Raw genomic sequence first — 20669 nt, 5'->3', positions numbered from 1 at the left:
TTCTAGTTGCCATTCACCATTGAGATTTAGGTTCTTCCAGTATTTCCCCAAATCGCAATGGGAAAATACCTGCATGTTTCCTTTGAACACGGTGTGGCTGATTTCTTTTGCCATACTTTCCCTAATCTACGACTCTGCTCTGTCTCTAATGAGTGCATTTATGGTGGTATATAAAACAAATTTCCTTCTTTTCTTATAGCTTTTGTCGGTTTTTTGTAACCTTTTTGTTTGCTTTCAGCATGTTGTCTTCATTCTTTATTGTGATGCTTTTGCGGTGTAAATTTCTCGTTTCCATGTCTTCTTTATGATTTCATTCCTTTAATTTACTTTCTGCTTTGTCTTCTGTCACATTCTCTACCGATATTCTACTGGATTCGATTTTACTATTCGTTGCATCAATTAAAGTCCTTTCCTGGACGCCATGTTCACTCTGTTTAATATTACTGACCGGCAAACGAAAATGTACGGCTCCAGAGACTCTTTCAAGTAATGGGTAAATGCAGACTTAAGTGACTAACGAAATTTGTAACAAGGTTGGGAGTTGAACCCAGGTCTGCTGCTCACTAGAACCACTACGCCACCATGGCACAGTGGCTTTGCAAAACACCATGGGCTACCTTAGTTCCCCTCTCTCCACAATCCAAATTCCCATGCAGGCCTCAGCCTGCTCAGTACTCCCCCTAAACCCAAACACTATTGCATAGGTTCTCCAACAGTATTGGAACACCACATCAGCATCGAACGAAACAAGGCATCCTGCCTGAAACCCAGGCATAGATGCTTTAAGCAAATGAAATTATATGGTTCGAAACAGCCTGCACGAGCAGCGAGACCCCCAAGGACACCTCATGTTACAGGAGTAAAATCAAGCGGTTATGATGTCATGGTGTTCCGTGCAGAGCACAGACAGATGGTCAGACACACGGTCTAGTAATCTAAAGAATCGGTACACTGATAAGCAGATAATCGAGGTTTTGCTCTTTGTCTGATTCTCTGCTGTTATACACGTTAAGATTCGAGCGGGAATGTTAATTTATGTGTGGTATTCAGCCATGTGGCTTGATCTTAGGTCCTGAAACCGACTGAGAAAACTACTCGCTCACTACAGTGTTGAATCTCACGATTTGCTTTACACACTAAACAGCACAAATAATAGATAATTGCACTCCATATTTTGACGTGTTCAAACTCAACTAAATAAAGAAAATAAATACCAACACTCTGTTTTTAAATATTGTTACATAGCCTCTTCCGAAAAACATCCCCACCTACAGCGGTAGTCGGAAGTCTCCCTCCCACTGTACTTTTATAAATTAATAAGTCACATATCTAACAAATTTCTTTGACATTTCTGTACGTGTGCCTGAGACACACTTACAGGTCACCTACAGTGCTTCTTTCCACGCAGGATATAACAAGTCAACTTCCAGTTCTTAAGGAATTGGACACGCCTGGTTAAAACAGCATTAAACTCTTGATTACTGTACAAACGAGTTTATGTGTGAAATATTTGACGTCGGGAATGTCAGCGAGGGAAACTGTAGAAAAATTTTGAAATTACGTTTAAAATTTGTTGGAATTGTCTAAGTGCTCCCGTTATGAAACAGTGGATTAGTGTACTCTGGGTAGCTTCAACTTAATTTTATGGAAACTTAGTTTTTCAGGCGTCTCATTCATTTGTGTATGTGGATACTATCTGCAAAATATACTACAAAAATGTTACTGGTAAAGAAGTTACAAATTAAAACGTCATGCCTGATGCGGCAGATTTTCATGCATCACCATATTTGTGATGTTATATGTCCTGAACTTTGTATTGTAGAGTTATATAACTTTTCAGGCACATTCTGTGTTATATTTTAATACTGTCTGCAAAAGCCATTACGAACGGAGTCAATATTAAAGAAGCAATAAATTTAAAAGTTCCTGTCCTAATTGGCAGTTTTATTGCCGGAATAGCGAAAGTGCAAAAAGTGATAATTTTTTCCTTATCATTGAAGGGACTGGGGAAGTCAGGAGAAAAAGTTTGTAAAGTTTGAAATTACATTTTGAGTTTGATCGCAAGTCACTAAGTGCTCTCATTCTCAAATAGTGGACGAATACAGTCTGAATATTTGTGCAGCATATCACACTTCTTTTTCTCGTCCACACTCACTGACTCAGCCATTTGAGAGGTTGGTGGTTGTTACTCCCATGAGCTTCAGGCTAGATAGGAAGCGATATGTGTACCAAATCTGGTTGAAATCAATACAGTAACTTTGGATATGTTGCAAATACATTTAAAAAAAAATCATGCAGCAGTTTATGAGATGTTGAACATACATACATAATACATACATACATACACACTTACATTTATATTAGTTGACCATAACACTCAGTTGCAGCTCTCATAAGATGTACTGTGAATGTGGAAAACGTGCACACCGAGTGACGGAACTCACCGCATGAGAGAGACGGTGGGGTCGTCAGGTGGAGGAATGTGGCAGGCGGCAGTGTCTGGGCGAGTGACAGCGTTGGCCTCGCTGTGTGCGGCGGCTAGGGGGCTGCAAAGACAGACAGACAGACGCGGCATGGGAAGCATATTCACGTGGCGACCAGAGGGCACACCATTACAGACAGTATCACTGAGGGACTCTCCACAAACACACGTCACAGAACACACACTGCCCGAGAAAGTAGTGGGCTGGCTAATATGAATGAGTAATCATTGAAGTAATCAGTTTACGCACTGCCTCTTACCAGTTGCTTAGCATACCAAACATGAATTTGCACAAAATTACAGCACGAAGTAAAGACATGCACAAGTTTCGACAATGAAGCTAAAGTGATACGCATCAGCTGGACGGCACAGTTTGAAAACATAACAAAAACAATCACAGGGAAATTAAAACTGCAAATACCTTTAAAGGTACATAATGCGGTACTATTATAAAAATATTATTCAAAATATATTTATGTTACCTTCATCAAACAGAGTGCACATTTGAAACTGAATGCTTTCATACACACGAAACTAAATATAAAATAAACATGCCACGCTTTGTTGTAGTATTTCACATTAACATAAAACATGTGCAATCATGGAACTCCTCAAAAGTGTGCACAACATGTACTGAGCTGTCAATATGTCAACTCTGTCATGACCAATGGAACACTTGGTGCTTGACTGTGTCATGACTCCATTATTTAAATTACAAATCGTTTGACTGATTTGATGTAGCCTGTTACAACTACCTCTCATGAGCAGCCTCTTCCACTCAGAATGACACACACAACGTCCTAGATTAGTTATGAGACGAACTCCAATCTCTGTCTTCCCCTGCAGTTTTAAACTTTTACAGCTCCCTCAGGTACCATAGAAGTTACTCACTGATGTCTTTAACGAAAGCCAACCATCCCGTCCCATCTTATTTCCAATATTTCACACACGGTCCTCTCCTTGACGTTTCTGTGCAGAACCTAATTTCTTTTCACGTCGGGCCACCTAAATTTCAACACCCACTTTCAGCACCACATCTCAAACCCTTGCATTCTCTTGTTTTCCATAGCTAAGCACCATACAATGTTGTGCTCCAAATGTGTATTATCTGATATTTATTCCTCAAATTACCACCGACGTTTGATGTTACTGAACTGCTTTTGGCCAGGAATCCTACCAATGCCTGCTGGAGTCACCTTTTTATGCCCTCCTTTCTTGTTTGTTATTGTAGTTCACTTGTAGCAAAATTTCTGCACTTTGTCTACTTCATGGTCTCCATTGTTGATGCCAAGTTTATTGCAAATCTGATCTCTGCTGCTCATCATTACTTTTGACTTTCTTCCGTTAACTTTCAGTCCACAATTCGAGCCGAGCGAGGTGGCGCATTCGTTAGCACACTGGACTCACATTCGGGAGGACGAAGGTTAAATTCCGCGTCTGGCCAACCTGATTTAGGTTTTCTGTGATTTCCCTAAATAGCTCCAGGCAAATGCTGGGATGGTGCCTTTCAAAGGGCACGGCCGAATTCCTTCCCTGTCCTTCTCTAATCCGATGAGGTCGATAACCTCGCTGTTCCCCCCTCGCTGATCCCCCAAACAACCCGTCCATAATTCGTGCTCCTTAGACTTACTTCTATTCAACTTTTTTCTAAGTTTCAGTGAGGATAATAATGTCATCAGCAGTATCGTTTCACCTGTAAGCTTAATCACATTCATTTAACTTTCTTTTATTTACGTCATTGTTTTTCCGATGCACTGATTGAACAGTAGGATACAATGACTACATCCCTGTCTTATACATTTTCTAATCTGAACACTTCATTCTTCATACTCCATTCTTATTTCTCCCTATTGGTTCTTGTACATATTGCGTAATACCCATCTTTCCCCATAGCTTACACTTATTTTCCTGCTTTACTTCAAGAAACCTTTTTTCTAGGATGACAAATCCTGTGAACGAATCTTGATTTTTCTTAAGTCCTACCCCCATTATGAAACGAAACCTCAGTACTGCCTCCCTGTTGAGTTTACCATTCCTAAAGCCAAAATAGGCATCTAACAGACTCTCAACTTTTTTTTTTCTTTTGTACACTATTCTTGTTAGCAACTTGTAGGTTCGAGCATTTAAGCTGACTGTATAATAGATGCTCTTATCTTAGATCAGGTGGCATGTCTCCAGACCCATATGTTCTACAAACCAACTTCGGTTCCCTTTCCCCAATAATTTTTGAAATCTCACCAAGCCCTATTTCGTTTTCTACCTATTATCAGAGGTTTCCTCCCTACTGTAGAGGCCTTAAGTGTTCTCTTGTGATCATTTAGCTCTCTTCTCTGCATTTAAGAATCAAATTCTTCTTGCTCTTTTGCTGTTGACACCACAGTTTTTAATTTCACTGAAGGCTGTACTGATTTGTCTATATAGTGATTCAGTTCTTCTCACAACCATAGCTACTTCGATGTCTTCCCATTTTTCCTGCTGCCACTTTGCTGTGACATCCCTGCACTTCCTATTTATTTCATTCCTAAGTAACGTAGATGCTGTATTACTGTGTTTCCCTGAACACTTCTGTACTTTCGTTTTCTTCAGTCCACTGAAGTATTTCTGAACAGCTATCGATGATCGGTTCAGGGACAGGTAAACATATTGGTGACACATCACTCCTGGTTATGTGATAACATCGAAACTGATATACAGTGAGATAGTAACGTCAGTCCAATCCAAAACAACTATCTCATCACTTCCATTTCAGTCTATACTTCCAGTGTCAGGTTACGCACTCAGGTGTCTTACAATCATGATTACCCCCCACCCCTCTCCACTAGAGCAACCACCAGCACGTGTATGTGGTCCATTCATGTCATTGAGAGGAACCCTCGCCCCTGCTCCCTCTCCTGCTCTCCCCAGAATAAATAGTAGCACATGGAAATGGTGGAAAGCCTCTCCCATCCACTTATCTCTCTCTGCTACTAGAAACGCAATAAAATGATGGGAAACCCAATGGACCTAGCTCTTCCTTTACTACCTTTACGTGTCAATTGTATAGGCCTGTTCAGTCGAGGTCTGTCCTGCATGGGGAGAGTTTCAGATTTGTTATAAATAATAATTTCATAGGGAAATGGTTTCAAAATAATAACATTGATGTAAGAAACTAGCTTTATAGTTTATTATTAACAGTTTCTTATTTTCAGTACAATTTTTTCCAAAAATTTTTATTGTTTATTCACTACTTTCTTCTTTTATTTAAAACCTATTGCTTCTGATGACATATCTTATGATTTTTTACAAAATTATTTTTGTTATCATTAAATGCTAATTTTTTCAGTTTATTTGTTGATGTATTTACATGGCTATTTTATTACATATATAATCCCTTGGATTTAGTAGTAATTTTTTATTTTTTCTGATGGCTTATAACTATCACAGGCATTTATTGCTGTGCACACTTCTCTTTTATGCAATATGTTTTATGTCTGATCATTCTATATCCACTATTTACATTTTATTTCTGATGACTCTATATACAATATTTACATTAAATCACTTCTTATTATGTAATATTTACATGGGAAACGAAGACTAGCAGCAGCAATTCGGGACCAACCCACCTCCACCCTCTTACCACACGCACGTATAACTATGACAAGTGATTCACCCGACTATTCTGCGCACACTGTCACATACATATCAACTATATACATGTGATTCTTGAGTTTCTCCCGGCGTATTTGATAGTCAAAATATCCACGGGTGTGCTGCCGGTCTACAGTGTCCAACGGGCACAATATTTCGGCGATCATACATGTCGCCATCATCAGGTGAACTGACGGACTGAGCTCCTGTGAACGTGCCGGCACGGAGATCCGTACGCTATGGCTGCTCAGAGGGAACTGGGTTCGGTCGCGGCGGCGGCCGATTTAAATACCCTCCGCCCGCGGCGCGCTCCCTCCGCCGTCCGCGCCCCGCGCCACGGTCGCGCGGTGGAACAGATTGCGACGGCGTCTGAGATGACGTCGGAGTGATGGCTCTGTCCGCCGTGGTCGTCACAACTATACGTTTGCTCGATTTACTCTTGATTAACCCGATCGCTGCTTCCCAGGCCTTGCTAAGATTATAGCCACAGTCACGGTTTATGAGGTCGTCATTGGTGCGAATTTCGATGGCCTCTCTAACAACGCTGTCCCAATATCTCGACGTCTGTACCAGAATCCGCGTGCGGTCATATTCCATGGCGTGATTTTCCGACAAACAATGTTCAGCGACCGCCGACTTGCTCGGATACATCAGACGAGTGTGCCTCTGGTGTTCACGGCATCGATCCTCGACGGTACGCATCGTCTGACCAATATACGACTTGCCACATTGACACGGAATCTGGTACACGCCGGCCTTCCTCAAACCTAGGTTATCTTTGGCACTCCCCACCAGTGCACGAGTTTTATTTGGAGGACAAAACACAGTTCCGACCCGGTGTTTCTTCAGAATGCGAGCGATTTTCCCCGAGAGTGCGCCTGTGTAAGGAATAAATGCAGTGCCTACCTCCTCCCTCGTGACTTCATCCATCTCAAGAGGTTGTGCTGCAGTGGTTGGGCGGAGAGCACGTTGAATCTGCCACTCTGAGTACCCATTTTTTCGAAATACAGTTCTCAGATGTTCCAATTCCTGGGGTAGACTCTCTGCGTCAGAGATAGTGCGCGCCCTATGTACTAGAGTTTTAAGTACCCCATTCCTCTGTGAAGGGTGGTGGCAGCTGTCTGCGTGCAAATACAGATCAGTGTGCGTAGTCTTCCGATACACCCCATGACCTAGGGTGCCGTCAGCCCTTCTCTTGACCAAGACGTCAAGGAAAGGTAATTTATCCTCCGTTTCAGTCTCCATAGTGAATTTGATGTTGGGGTGTATGGAGTTTAGATATGTAAGGAAGTCAAGGAGTTTATCCATACCATGTGGCCAGATGACGAACGTGTCGTCCACGTAACGGAAAAAGCAAGTAGGTTTCCATACGGATGACGACAGGGCTTCCTCCTCGAAGTTCTCCATGTACAAATTCGCTACCACCGGTGAGAGTGGGCTACCCATGGCGACTCCCTCCGTTTGTTCGTAGTATTCTCCATTAAAAAGAAAATACGTGGAAGTCAAGACATGCCTAAAAAGTTCAGTGGTCTTCTCGTCAAACTTCTGACTAATCAATTCTAGTGACTCTCGCAGGGGTACCCTCGTAAACAAGGAAACGACGTCAAAACTCACCATGATATCTGACTCATCCAACCTGAAGCTGTCAAGGCGTTTAACAAAATCCACGGAATTACGGATGTGATGAGGGCATTTACCCACATAAGGACTTAATATTCCCGTCAGGTATTTGGCCAACAAATATGTAGGTGCCCTGATGTTGCTGACAATGGGGCGTAATGGTATCCCCTCTTTGTGAACCTTCGGGAGTCCATATAGTCTAGGCGGTACCGGACCTTGGGGTAACAATTTCTTAGCGTCACCCTCCGGTAAATCTGCGTCCTTGAGAAGCGCCCTCGTCTTGTTCTCCACCTTCTTTGTAGGGTCAACGCTGATCTTCCGGTAGGAATCGTCATTTAGCAGGCTCTGCATCTTATCAGTGTAGTCCTTATGGGAGACAACAACTGTAGCATTGCCTTTGTCAGCCGGTAAGACCACAATTTCAGAGCGCTCCCTCAGATCACGAATGGCCGCCCTCTCTTTACTGCTGATATTTGACTTCATCGGCTTGGATTTCGTCAACGCACGACAAGTTTCACGACGTATTTCCTCCGCTGATTCTGGCGAAAGTCAAGCTGCAACCTGTTCAACAGCACTAACAATTTCTGCGACCGGAGTGAACTTGGGGGTGGGAGCGAAGTTGAGACCTTTCTGCAAAACCGAGACTGCATCATCACTCAACACCATGCCACTCAAATTGATGACAGTCTTGCACGGAACCTGTAGAGATGGTTTGTCAAGGAGACGTGAGAACTTAGCTGTTTGACGTCCCGTAGCCTTCTTATGGGCGGAATCAGCTTACACCCAGGTGACACCATCAATCCAATCCCAGGAACAAGGAGTAAACTTACTAGCCAGTTGCAAATGTAGTTTGAGTAATTCCTGTGAGATAAACTCAAGGCTCCGGCGGGTGAATTGCACTCTCTCACGTACCAATGCGAGGCTGGCTCGTTTCTTGATTCTCTTAGCTGCTGCAGAATCGATGTGATGCATAACCTTAGCAAAATTTGGAACAACATTCTCGGAACGACATCTCTTTAGAAAGGCAAGAGTACTTAGCAAACGACATCTACGGTGGCGCAACTTTTCAAATTTCTTCATGCTGCGATACATCTCCTCCCCGTAAAGGTGTATGATGTGATTCTTGAGTTTCTCCCGGCGTATTTGATAGTCAAAATATCCACGGGTGTGCTGCCGGTCTACAGTGTCCAACGGGCACAATATTTCGGCGATCATACATAACGCCATCATCAGGTGAACTGACGGACTGAGCTCCTGTGAACGCGCCGGCACGGAGATCCGTACGCTATGGCTGCTCAGAGGGAACTGGGTTCAGTCGCGGCGGCGGCCGATTTAAATACCCTCCGCCCGCGGCGCGCTCCCTCCGCCGTCCGCGCCCCGCGCCACGGTCATGGGGGTGGTCATGGGGTGTATCGGAAGACTACGCACACTGATCTGTATTTGCACGCAGACAGCTGCCACCACCCTTCACAGAGGAATGGGGTACTTAAAACTCTAGTACATAGGGCGCGCACTATTTCTGACGCAGAGAGTCTACCCCAGGAATTGGAACATCTGAGAACTGTATTTCGGAAAAAATGGGTACTCAGAGTGGCAGATTCAACGTGCTCTCCGCCCAACCACTGCAGCACAACCTCTTGAGATGGATGAAATCACGAGGGAGGAGGTAGGCACTGCATTTATTCCTTACACAGGCGCACTCTCGGGGAAAATCGCTCGCATTCTGAAGAAACACCGGGTCGGAACTGTGTTTTGTTCTCCAAATAAAACTCGTGCACTGGTGGGGAGTGCCAAAGATAACCTAGGTTTGAGGAAGGCCGGCGTGTACCAGATTCCGTGTCAATGTGGCAAGTCGTATATTGGTCAGACGATGCGTACCGTCGAGGATCGATGCCGTGAACACCAGAGGCACACTCGTCTGATGTATCCGAGCAAGTCGGCGGTCGCTGAACATTGTTTGTCGGAAAATCACGCCATGGAATATGACCGCACGAGGATTCTGGTACAGACGTCGAGATATTGGGACAGCGTTGTTAGAGAGGCCATCGAAATTCGCACCAATGACGACCTCATAAACCGTGACTGTGGCTATAATCTTAGCAAGGCTTGGGAACCAGCGATCGGGTTAATCAAGAGTAAATCGAGCAAACGTATAGTTGTGACGACCACGGCGGACAGAGCCATCACTCCGACGTCATCTCAGACGCCGTCGCAATCTGTTCCACCGCGCGACCGTGGCGCGGGGCGCGGACAGCGGAGGGAGCGCGCCGTGGGCGGAGGGTATTTAAATCGGCCGTCGCCGCGGCACGTTCACAGGAGCTCAGTCCGTCAGTTCACCTGATGATGGCGACATGTATGATCGCCGAAATATTGTGCCCGTTGGACACTGTAGACCGGCAGCACACCCGTGGATATTTTGACAACTATATACAAGTAAATATACAGCCATCCACTCAATTGCTCCAACAAATAGTGCGAGTACAGTAGGCTGCCGATTCAGTCCCTACAGATGAATAAGTGACAGCCTTACTTTCACACATACTGTGCAGTATGTTTCTCATGAGCTCTTGACTGAAATATTACCTGATGCATCACATTTGGAGCAGAACCAACCCCCTCGAGTGGGCACGTCCTGTAATCGTCAATTGTGAGAGCCTTTGAGGCAGCACTATGCACATCCAAAGCCCTGCTCTGGATGGCATCTACATCTATGTGGCATGTGTACATTTTGGATGCGAGCCTACACGTTCTACAATCTGCAATCCGTTCACCATGTCATCCATCAGGCCAATAACCTTCTTATTTTGAGCTGTCATTACAAAAAGCCACATACACAGATGTGTCAAATGTTTCAGGGTTGTGCCTAAGTACTAATATGGATTGCAGCCTTTCACCCAGTAGACGAACCTGTTTATACCCATATAATGTACACTGGGATCAGCGAAGTTTGACATCGCAAAGTAACAGTGAAAGCAGTACATGGGGCGTCCAGAACACATATTCTGGCAGACAGGCTTTGTGAATCGCATGGAAACCCTGAACTTCTCCACGGTGACTACTCCTTCATTGAAGATGGTGACCCATTTCAAATTTGGTGTTGCAATGAAACTGCTTGTGCCAAAACGCCCATCCCACCAGTAAAGTAAATGAATTTCACAGTACTTTCTTAACATTTTCCATGGTGTTTCCAAAAATAGAATTGTTCATTAACTTGTAAAAAAATCACGTCATGAGAGCACTCTATTTGGTGTTAAAATCATGAACTCCTTCAATCAGCAATACTGTTTGTAGAAGGTGCCACTGGTTATACAAACAAGTTCCATCCCCAACTTTAGACACAGCTGAAAGTCTCTGAATAGCAGACATATTGCTGCTTGTTCCCTAGCATAACAGATTTGTAACAGAGCCGTTATGTGGGACTAGGCACTCTGGATACAGTAGTTAGGTGCTGTGTGCGTCATACAAACTGATGGGATATGCCAGATCTACCTCCAAGACACGTCCTCCACCAAAATCCGCTGGCACATCACAGAATTTTCTTTGGTATAGTGATTTCCCTTTTCAACAGCCAATGGAACTCTCAGTGGTAGCTTTTGTTGTGTGGCGTACCTGCTGAGATTGTTTACATACAAGTAAAGGATGTAACTTAAATCGTCAGATGGCCTGTACTCTTCCCATTCTTTCATGGGTTATTCATCTTCTCATACCTGCACATGCATTGGCAAAGTCCACCACCCATCTAGCATCTGAAGAAGAACAGCATGTCAACTTCAACCAACAGTTCAGTGTTTACACATCTCCCTTAACATCTCATCCCTTCAAATCCCTGGAATGGTGCAGTACAGGGCAGGATCACATCGAGGATGCTGATCTCCTGCCAAACATTTATAGCATACTAATATTTCCCATCTGTTATGACTTTATTAGTTTACTGGAGATTGTGGTTACATCTGGGAATGTGGTTTCATGGAATATCCCTAATGAAGCCACCAGAAGCTGAAACTTTGCATCATTGGGTTATGTGGTTGTGATGAAATGCATGTGCTTCTGAAGCGTTGTCTCAGCAAGTTTCCAATGAGACACGTGCATGAGGAGAGTGCAGTAATAAGAGCAGTATCACATGATTCACACAGAAAATGATAAGTTGATCTTAACAGTATCAGAGATAACACTGACTTTAAAATACTTAAAACCGAAATCATCTAAGAGGTGAGCATGAAAATGAGTATTGCACATTACATGGAAGTAGGCAAGCGATTCGGCTGCCTCGAGTTGGCGTGAGGGAGGTGAATTTGTTTTCTTAGCTGAAGATATCTTATAGCCCAAGGGCTGAGGGCGCATTGCAGCTGTTGTGCTAGGTGAGAGAGGTACACAGACTAGAAACGTGACTGGATATGGGCAAATCCTAGGATGGAGAATTTTGACGATGCTCAGTTGCTATAGTGGACAGACAATGCTCCAAGCAATACTGGAGTGTCAGACAATCTTAAAGATGGCTAAGTTTAAACTCTTTCAAATTCGGCAATAATTCACGGTCGAATACTAAAGCATATCTGAATGCATCTTTGATGTCTTAAAAATAAGACACATCAAATGACACAATATTTTCAATGTGTTTAAAACTAATTCACAGTGAGTAAACATTAACACCATTAACCTTTGAATTTATAACTTCTAAACTCTTCATGCAATCAGCAAACAATATCTCATGAAGAACCAACTGTGTGCGAGGTCGCAAGTTCAGTTTCTAATTTTATTTTACAAGTCTAGTTCAGTAGGACCAAATTCAGGAGCAAATTTCCAAATTACAATGTAAAAGTAATTACAGAACAAATAAAATACTTATGAAGCCAAAAATAGACAAGCCATAAGCTTAAGTAAACATAATCAGCAATACAACAAAGGAATCAGCTTAATTTTTCATGGAACTCCTTGACAGAATAAGAGGAGTGACGCATGCGGAAACTCTTCAGTTTCGTTTTGAAAGTGTGTGGAATACTGTTAGGATTTTTGAATTCTTGTGGTAGCTTATTGAAAATGGATGCAGCAGTATACTGCACACCTTTCTGCACAAGAATCGAGGAAGAGCGATCCAAATGCAGACTGGATTTCCGTCTAGTATCAACTGAGAGAAAGCTGCTAATTCTTGGGAATAAGCTGATATTATTAACAAGAAACGACAGTAAAGAATACATATACCCCCTGATAGGCCAATGTCATAATACCCAGACTAGCGAACAAGGGTCGAGAAGAGGTTCGTGAACTTAAACCATTACTGCCCAAACTGCCCGCTTCTGGGCCAAAAATATCCTTTGAGAATGGGAAGAGCTACCCCAAAATATCATACCACACGAGATAAGTGACTGAAAAATAAGCAAGGTAGACTAATTTTCACTTACTTCAGATATTGTTCGAATAGTAAAAATGGCTGCAATAATTCTCTGAACAAGATTCTGAATGTGGCACTTTCCACGACCGTTTACTACCTGAATACCTAGAAATTTGAACTGTTCAGTATCATCAATCATATGTTCATTCTGTGAAATTAAAACGTGGCGTTTTGTTGAATTGTGTGTTAGAAATTGTAAAAACTGAGTCTTACTGTGATTTAGCGTTAGTTTATTTTCCATAAGCCATGAACTATGTCATGTACTGCACTATTTGAAACAGAGATAATATTGCACACAACATCCTCTACGACCACGCTAGTGTCATAAAGGAACAGAAATATTTTACACGTAATACTAGAGGGCATATCATTTATATAAATAAGGAACAGGAGTGACTCCAACGTGGATCGCTGGAACATCCCCCATTTGACTATACCCCACTCAGGCCCCACATCACACTCATTCCCAACACTGTAACGATCTTTTGCTGTCTGTTGCTAAAGTAAGAGGTGAACCAATTGTGAGCTACTCCCCGTATTCCACAATGGTCCAACTTATGGAGTAATATTTTATGATCAACACAATCAAACGACTTAGTTAAATCACAAAAATATGCCTAGTGTTCGAAACCTTTTGGTTAATCCACCCAGTACCTTACACAGAGAGAGAGAATATAGCATTTTCAGTTGTTAAATCAATTCTAAAGCCGAACTGTTCATTTGATAACAAATTATGTAATATAAAATGATCAATTATCCTTACAAACACAGCCTTTTCCACAACTTTAGCAAACACTGATGGCATAGAAATAGGTCTAAAATTGTTTACAATATGCCTTTCTTCCTTTTTATAAAGCGGCTTTGCTACTTTTGCTTTAATCATTCAGAAAACTAACCATTGTTAAAGGAAAAATTACAAATGTGGCTAAGTACAGAGCTAACATGTGCAGCACAGTACTTCAATATCCTGTTACAGACTCCATCATGTCCATGAGAGTCCTTAGCCTTCAGTGATTTAATTATTTACTCAATCTTCCCCTCGTCTGTATCACGGAGGAGTATGTCAGACATCAGTCTCGAAAGGCATTTTCCAAGAGAGTATATGATTCCCTGTAGAAACTAAGTTTTTATATAATTCGCCAGCAATGCTCCGAAAATTATTGTTAAATACTGTACATATATCTGATTTATCAGTAACAGAAATACTCGTATTTTTACTACGAACTGACTTCACGTTGTCTGTTGACGGGACACTTCCTTCGGAACTGACCACATGGTTCTAATTTTATCCCGTGAATTATCTGTTCTATTTGCGGACCACATACTCTCTGCCTTCCTAATGACATTTTTAAACACCTTAAAATTGAGCTACTGTAGCTTGATCGTGGCTACTTCTAACATTTTCAAATAATTCCCAATTTGTTCTACATGATATTCTTATCCCACTAGTCAGCCACGCAGGCTGCCTTTTACTGCTAATGGAAAGCATCTCTCAAAGAGCATGAAAGATGTGTTAAGGAAAGCATTATATTTGTTATCTATGTTATCAGCAGTATAAACATCCTGCCAATCATTTTCCTTGACGTGGTTGAAAGAACTTTCTATTGCTGTTGGATTAACTCTACTACATAGTTTGTAATTATATGTAACATTTGCTTGAGCACAAAAGCCTTTTAGTGTTGAAATTTGTGCATCGTAGTCTGAACGGCCATTCACCCTTTTACTAACAGAATGCCCATCTAGTAATAAAGAATGAATAAATATATTGTCTATTGCTGTGCTACTGTTCCCCTGCAGCCTAGTTGGAAAAAACACAGTCTGCATCAAATCATATGAATTTAGGAGATTTACCAACATCCTTTTTCTTGCACTATTATATACAAAATTAATATTCAAGTCACCACATATAATTTCTGGTACTTCCTCTAAAGTGCATCAAGAACCCTCTCTTGCTTGAGCATAAATGCTCTGATGTCAGAGTTAGGGGACCAATAAACAACAAAAATTAGAAGTTTAGTTTCGCTAAATTCAACTGCCCCTCACAACGTTCAAATATCTGTTCAGTGCAGTGCTGTAATACGTCTATGGATTCAAATGGCAAACTATTTTTCACGTACATGGCCACTCCAAACTCCGCAAAGAATTCCTTGAAAAACTGCCAGTTAATCTGTATCCTGGTAGACAAAGAACAGTAATCCTTATTGTTGTTTTAGTAGGTATGACATTTACTGTGTTCTGTAGTTGGCGATGTTATTCTGCCAACACAAAGCAGGAGGTTATTCCAGTCATGTTCCTGCTACTGAGAAGAACTTAGAGAAAGTAGTTAAATGATGGAGTGGGACAGATAGGATTTTGCTGTGATGGGAATGAGTTTTCAGCCATGTTGTTCAGGTAAGAGCGTTAAAGTCAAGGGGAGGTATGAGGGACACTGCACATTGATAAGACAGTACAGAAGCCAGAGGGTATGGAAATCTCTGCACTTGTTTGCACACAGCCAGGATAGCTGTGCATAAGATGATGAAATATGAGTACAGAGCTGAACATCACAGATATCATGAATTCAGGTGTTCATAACAAGTTCCAGGTGCAATGAGCTTTCTTGGAAAGGTCTTGCCAGATAACATCGCTGTAATCAGTAACTCAATGTATGGGTGTTTGTACAAATTTTCTCATCATATGAAGAGGAAATAGCTTTTTCATATCACCGCACACTCCGCTGCAGAGTGAAAATCTCATTCTGGAAACATCCCCCAGGCTGTGGCTAAGTCATGTCTCCACAGTATCCTTTCTTTCAGGAGTGTTAGTTCTGCATGGTTCGCAGGAGAGCTTCTGTAAAGTTTGGAAGGTAGGACATGAGATACTGTCAGAAGTAAAGCTGTGAGGACCGGGCGAGAGTCGTGCTTCGGTAGCTCAGATGGTAGAGCACTTGCCTGCGAAAGGCAAAGGTCCCGAGTTCGAGCCTCGGTCGGGCACACAGTTTTAATCTGCCAGGAAGTTTCAGCTTTTTATAGTTTTGTAGAACATGTAGAGATGTTGATGCCTTCTTACACATTGCAGTTACATGCTCAGTCCAGTTTAGATCTTCATCTGTATTATTCAGACTTTTTTCTGAAGCGGAAACGTTGATATTTGTCCCATTTGTGGTCAAAGATGGTAGGGATTCCCAATATTTTGGGATAATTAGCCTATAATGACCAACCAGTATCACCAGGGTTTTGATTGGATTGAGCTTTAACCTTATACCCAGTGTCCATTCTGGCAGTGCACACACGGCAGTATTGAGGTTCTTGATTGCAGTCTTCAGATTTATTTGTTTTGCAGTTAGATACAACTGGAGGTCATCTGTATACATGTGGTATTTGCAGTAGGGCAAAAGTGATGACGCAGCATTTACGTACAATGAAAAGAGTGCACGACCTAATAATGAAGCCTGGGGTGCCAGTTTCAACCTACCTGCATTGTGACTATACAGTGCCAGACATAATACATTACTGTGGAGATGTCACGTATGATTGAAAGCAATGCACTGCACTTGGCAAGAAATTTAATATGCTACGTCAGTGTCAGAGGCTTTTCTGAAGTCTGAAACACATAGTAGTTGGTTCTTGTGCATCCGTGGCAAGATTCAGGTCATACGTTATCTTCATTATTGCAGATGTTATACTTCAATATTTATGGAAGCCTGATTGGTATTCATCTAGTAGGTTGTTTGTAGGTAGGTGGTTTATTAGCCGGTCATGTAGTATATATTTTAAGGAATTAGAGAGTGCAGGAAGAATGTAAATAGGTCGGTAATTGGAGGGAGCTGTGGCAACGCCTATTTAGATGGTGGCTTAACCAGTCCCTGTTTCCAGATTGAAGATACCTCATAGTGGGCATAAATGGGTCAGTAGTAAGCTTCGTCGTTTCGACTGTGATACCATCGTGTCCAGTAGATGTTGATCTGATACGCATGATGGGATTTTTGACGGTCACAATTTTTCATGCTTGAAGTCGTTTAGCCCCGTGAAGTAATAAATGAGTCTCTGTTTTGTTTGTGGTTCAGTTGTGGGTGTAGGTAAGAAGTGCTGGTTCAGTTCTTTGACTAGGGACAATGGGGTCAGCTGCAGTTTTTCCTTTGTCTATACCGAGACCACACATGTGTGTTGTCCTTGAGACAGCTCTTCTCGGTTAATGTATGGGCACGTCTGAGCTTTGAATTTCTCATGCTTGACTAACTTTTCCATTTCTGCTTGTAAGCAATATGATTTTCAGGCATGGGGTGTAATTTGTATGCCTGATTTGCAGCATCTCAGAGATTCATGAGCTGTTTTAGTTCTTCAGTTATCCAAGATTCAGGTTACTTCTTACTTTTATGGTGTTTGGGGGAGCATATTTGTCATACAACTGAGTAAGTTCGTTGTGAATCCATGAAGTTTTTCATTTACACCTGAGAAGAGAATGAAATATGTCCCCCATACTATTTATTGTGTCTCAGTTGCAAGTTTGGATAAACTAATGCATTTGAAGTCTCAGTATTCTGTCAGTTGCTTTTCCCTTCTGGGATATTCCAGTGAGTTCATCTGAAAATTAAGTCGTGCACACACATGCCAGGGGCAGATATCAGAGAGGTAGAAATTACTCTAAGGATTTTGTTGGAGATATATCAGTGAGAGTAGAACAAGCTGAAGTAGCAACACATTTGAAGACGAAAGCATCCGCTCATATTTCACACTGAATGGATTATTGTATAAAAAACATATGCTGGTGTCACTATCTATAATCATACGATTGTGAACCGATTCCAGACTTGAAAGAGCAGTTTCAAAGCAGGTAAGCCTGACTACTTTAGGAGGATTGTAAATGACTCATATCAGGTATTAGGTGATTAACCAAAGCGCCTGTATGCACCTATTCCACCCCTCTGTCATGTCTTCTAACGGTGTAGCTGTTTAAGCTTACTGCACTTGTGGAAATGCTTAGTTTAATCCATGTCTCCAACAGAAATATTACATGGATGTATACGTCTTGAAATATGTAACAGAACTCAATATGAGTTGGCAGAGATTGGACATTTTCATGTGCAATATGTAGCTTTGTGCACTCAGGTGCAAAGCTCACAAAGATTTTCGCTGCTGGATGTTAGCCACTCTGGGCCAGTGAGGGTGGGAGAACAAAACATGATGGGTGATAGGAGAGCACAGGTTTCCAGAAATGAAAGCACTGGTACCTTCAGGGAGAAGGGAAATTGTATGGCCGAGACCAACAGGTTTTGGCAGTGGTTACTAAACAGCTGACAAGTGTCAGGAACAGCAACTCACTAAACAGACCTAAAACAATTTGTGCCCAACGGTATTGAACACAAGCTAAACAGAATAAAAACAAATTGAACTATCAATGGTTATAATGATAAGTAACAACAGAGACATTGTAAATTGCTGCGCAAAACTAGAAGCAAGACAGTAAATTAATCGCCTGAATGAAAACCCTGTCAGAGTAGTGAAGTAATAGTGAAATAAGAAACTACGAGTGTAACGGTGTTGGAAGTATGAAAACTGAACAGAAAATATATAATTAGTATTAAAATTAAATTTGAACGAATGCATGAAAGACTGATCTTTTCTCCATTTTCCGTCTTCACCATTATCCTGCTGTCATTTCCCCAAGTGTTTTGTAGCCAAAATCTCAAGACTGAAGTATTCAAAAGCTTTAGCCTTTGAGAGTTGAGATCCTGCTATACTGTCAGACCTGACTTACGAGTTTCTTCTTCTCTTTGAAGGTATCAGATCTTTTCCTGTAAGACATGAACTTCACTGTTTTGAGTCTAGGTTTTGAAGATCCTGACGTCTTATGCCGAACTCCATGACACCTGTCTGTATCATTCAGTGTCACCTGCAAGCTTAGCTTCTCTCAGACAAGGCTGATATTTTAATCATCTTTATTCTCTCTGCTGTTCTCAGGAATCCTGAACTTTCTGAGATTATCGAATCTCTGGTACTGTTTGAGCCCATCAGATTTCTCGACTAGCTCCTGTTAGAGCAATTGTGCCCTACCCTCAGCTTCTTTTAAGGATCTGTTAATGCAGGAGTCTCGTTCACATTTGTCTCCAGGGTCTCCCGTATTTTGGTCATCACTACTCCAGTGACCCCATCAGTGATGGTCTGTACAACCATCCTGAGCGTGTCTTCTTGTGCCTGGAGCATGACACTCAGCTCGGGCTTCATTAATGTGGTGACGTCGGTGATGTTGGGCGGTGTGACCACGGCCCCTGGTGCTGGTTCGACTCCAGTACTGCCTCCCGACTGCCTGTTGGCGATTCTGCGTGTTGTTACACAGATAACCATTTTAAATTCAATTTCAGGTTACATATTTTCAAAATGAAACGCTAAATGACACTAGTGATTCGCAACACACTTCTCGTATAAAATAGCTTAAATGCTTAACAACACCTCCAAAATTCATGTGAATTTTCGAGCAAAATTAACGGGTGTTATTCACTTGCTGCCAGCTTCTTTTCCATATAGGATTATATTTCAGTACAGGTTCATACTGGTCTTTCATGCAGGCCCCATTATGCTGTTCAAAGAGTAAGAAGAGTTTACGGATGCTGTCAAGGCCTGTTGCATCAGATAATGCTGTCAAGGTATACCACACACATTTTAGTAGTGCACCTTTTGCAGATGTTTGGTAGCACAGAAGTCATCGACCTAAGTATTATGCCACTCAGTGCTGTGTTGGTAGGAAGTATCTCGATGGCATAGGATATGAAAGAGTCATTAAAATGAAAATACTATGTTGGGCAGCGTGCTCAGTAAATGGGTGGTCCACCTGTTTCTTGGCCACAGTTTGTCTGTTGTCATTCATACAGACAGAAAGCTTGTTGGATGTCATGCCTACGTAGAGTGCAGCACAGTGGTTGCAGCTTTACTTGTGATTCACATTATTGGATTCACAGGTAGCTTCTGATGGGACAGGTGTTTCTTGTGACTGGACTGGAGTACGTGGCGGAGGAAGAACTGATGGGACAGGGATTGCATCCAGGTCTATTACAAGGCTATCAGCCATGAGACAAGGGTCTTGGAGCAGGGGTTGTGTAGGTATGGACAAGGACATTGTGTAGGTTGGGTGGGCGGCGGAATATCATTATCGGAGGGATGGAAAGGATAGTGGGTAGGACATTCCTCATTTCAGGGCACGACGGGAGGTAGTCGAAACCATGGCAGAGAATGTGATTCAGTTGCTCAATTCCTAAGTGGTTCTGAGACACAAGGGGATTGCTTCCTTGTGGCTGAACGGTGGGATTTTGAGAGGTTGGGGGTGACTAGACAGATCTATTTATGTATTTCTGTTCAAGGTTGGGAACGTAATTACAGTCTGTGAAGGCCACGTTCGGTTAGGCTGTATGGAAGGAAAATGTAGCATTTAGGTTCTTCTCCTCTATACTAGCTTTATCATACAAACATGAATTAGATAACTGTAAGCCATCAGAAATATATAACTTTGCTAATAAAACAAAGCTATACATGTGTAACAAGAAAATAGCTGTAACACATCAACAAAAATTAGTAA

At 42.1% G+C, this 20669-nt stretch overlaps 1 protein-coding gene across 1 annotated transcript in view; it reads right to left on the bottom strand.

The window, feature by feature from the left end:
- The window catches only part of LOC124717038, a 210376-nt gene that overhangs the window by 17118 nt on the left and 172589 nt on the right, over nt 1–20669 (bottom strand). Inside the window, exon 7 of the mRNA XM_047243693.1 lies at nt 2445–2546. Coding sequence (XP_047099649.1) covers nt 2445–2546 — 102 coding nt within the window. The remainder of the gene's footprint in view (nt 1–2444; nt 2547–20669) is intronic.

The sequence above is a fragment of the Schistocerca piceifrons genome, chromosome 9 (assembly GCF_021461385.2).
Source record: "Schistocerca piceifrons isolate TAMUIC-IGC-003096 chromosome 9, iqSchPice1.1, whole genome shotgun sequence".
Classification (NCBI taxonomy): domain Eukaryota; kingdom Metazoa; phylum Arthropoda; class Insecta; order Orthoptera; family Acrididae; genus Schistocerca; species Schistocerca piceifrons.
Note: the sequence above shows the minus strand (reverse complement) of the source record. Positions and strands in the feature narration are given on the sequence as shown.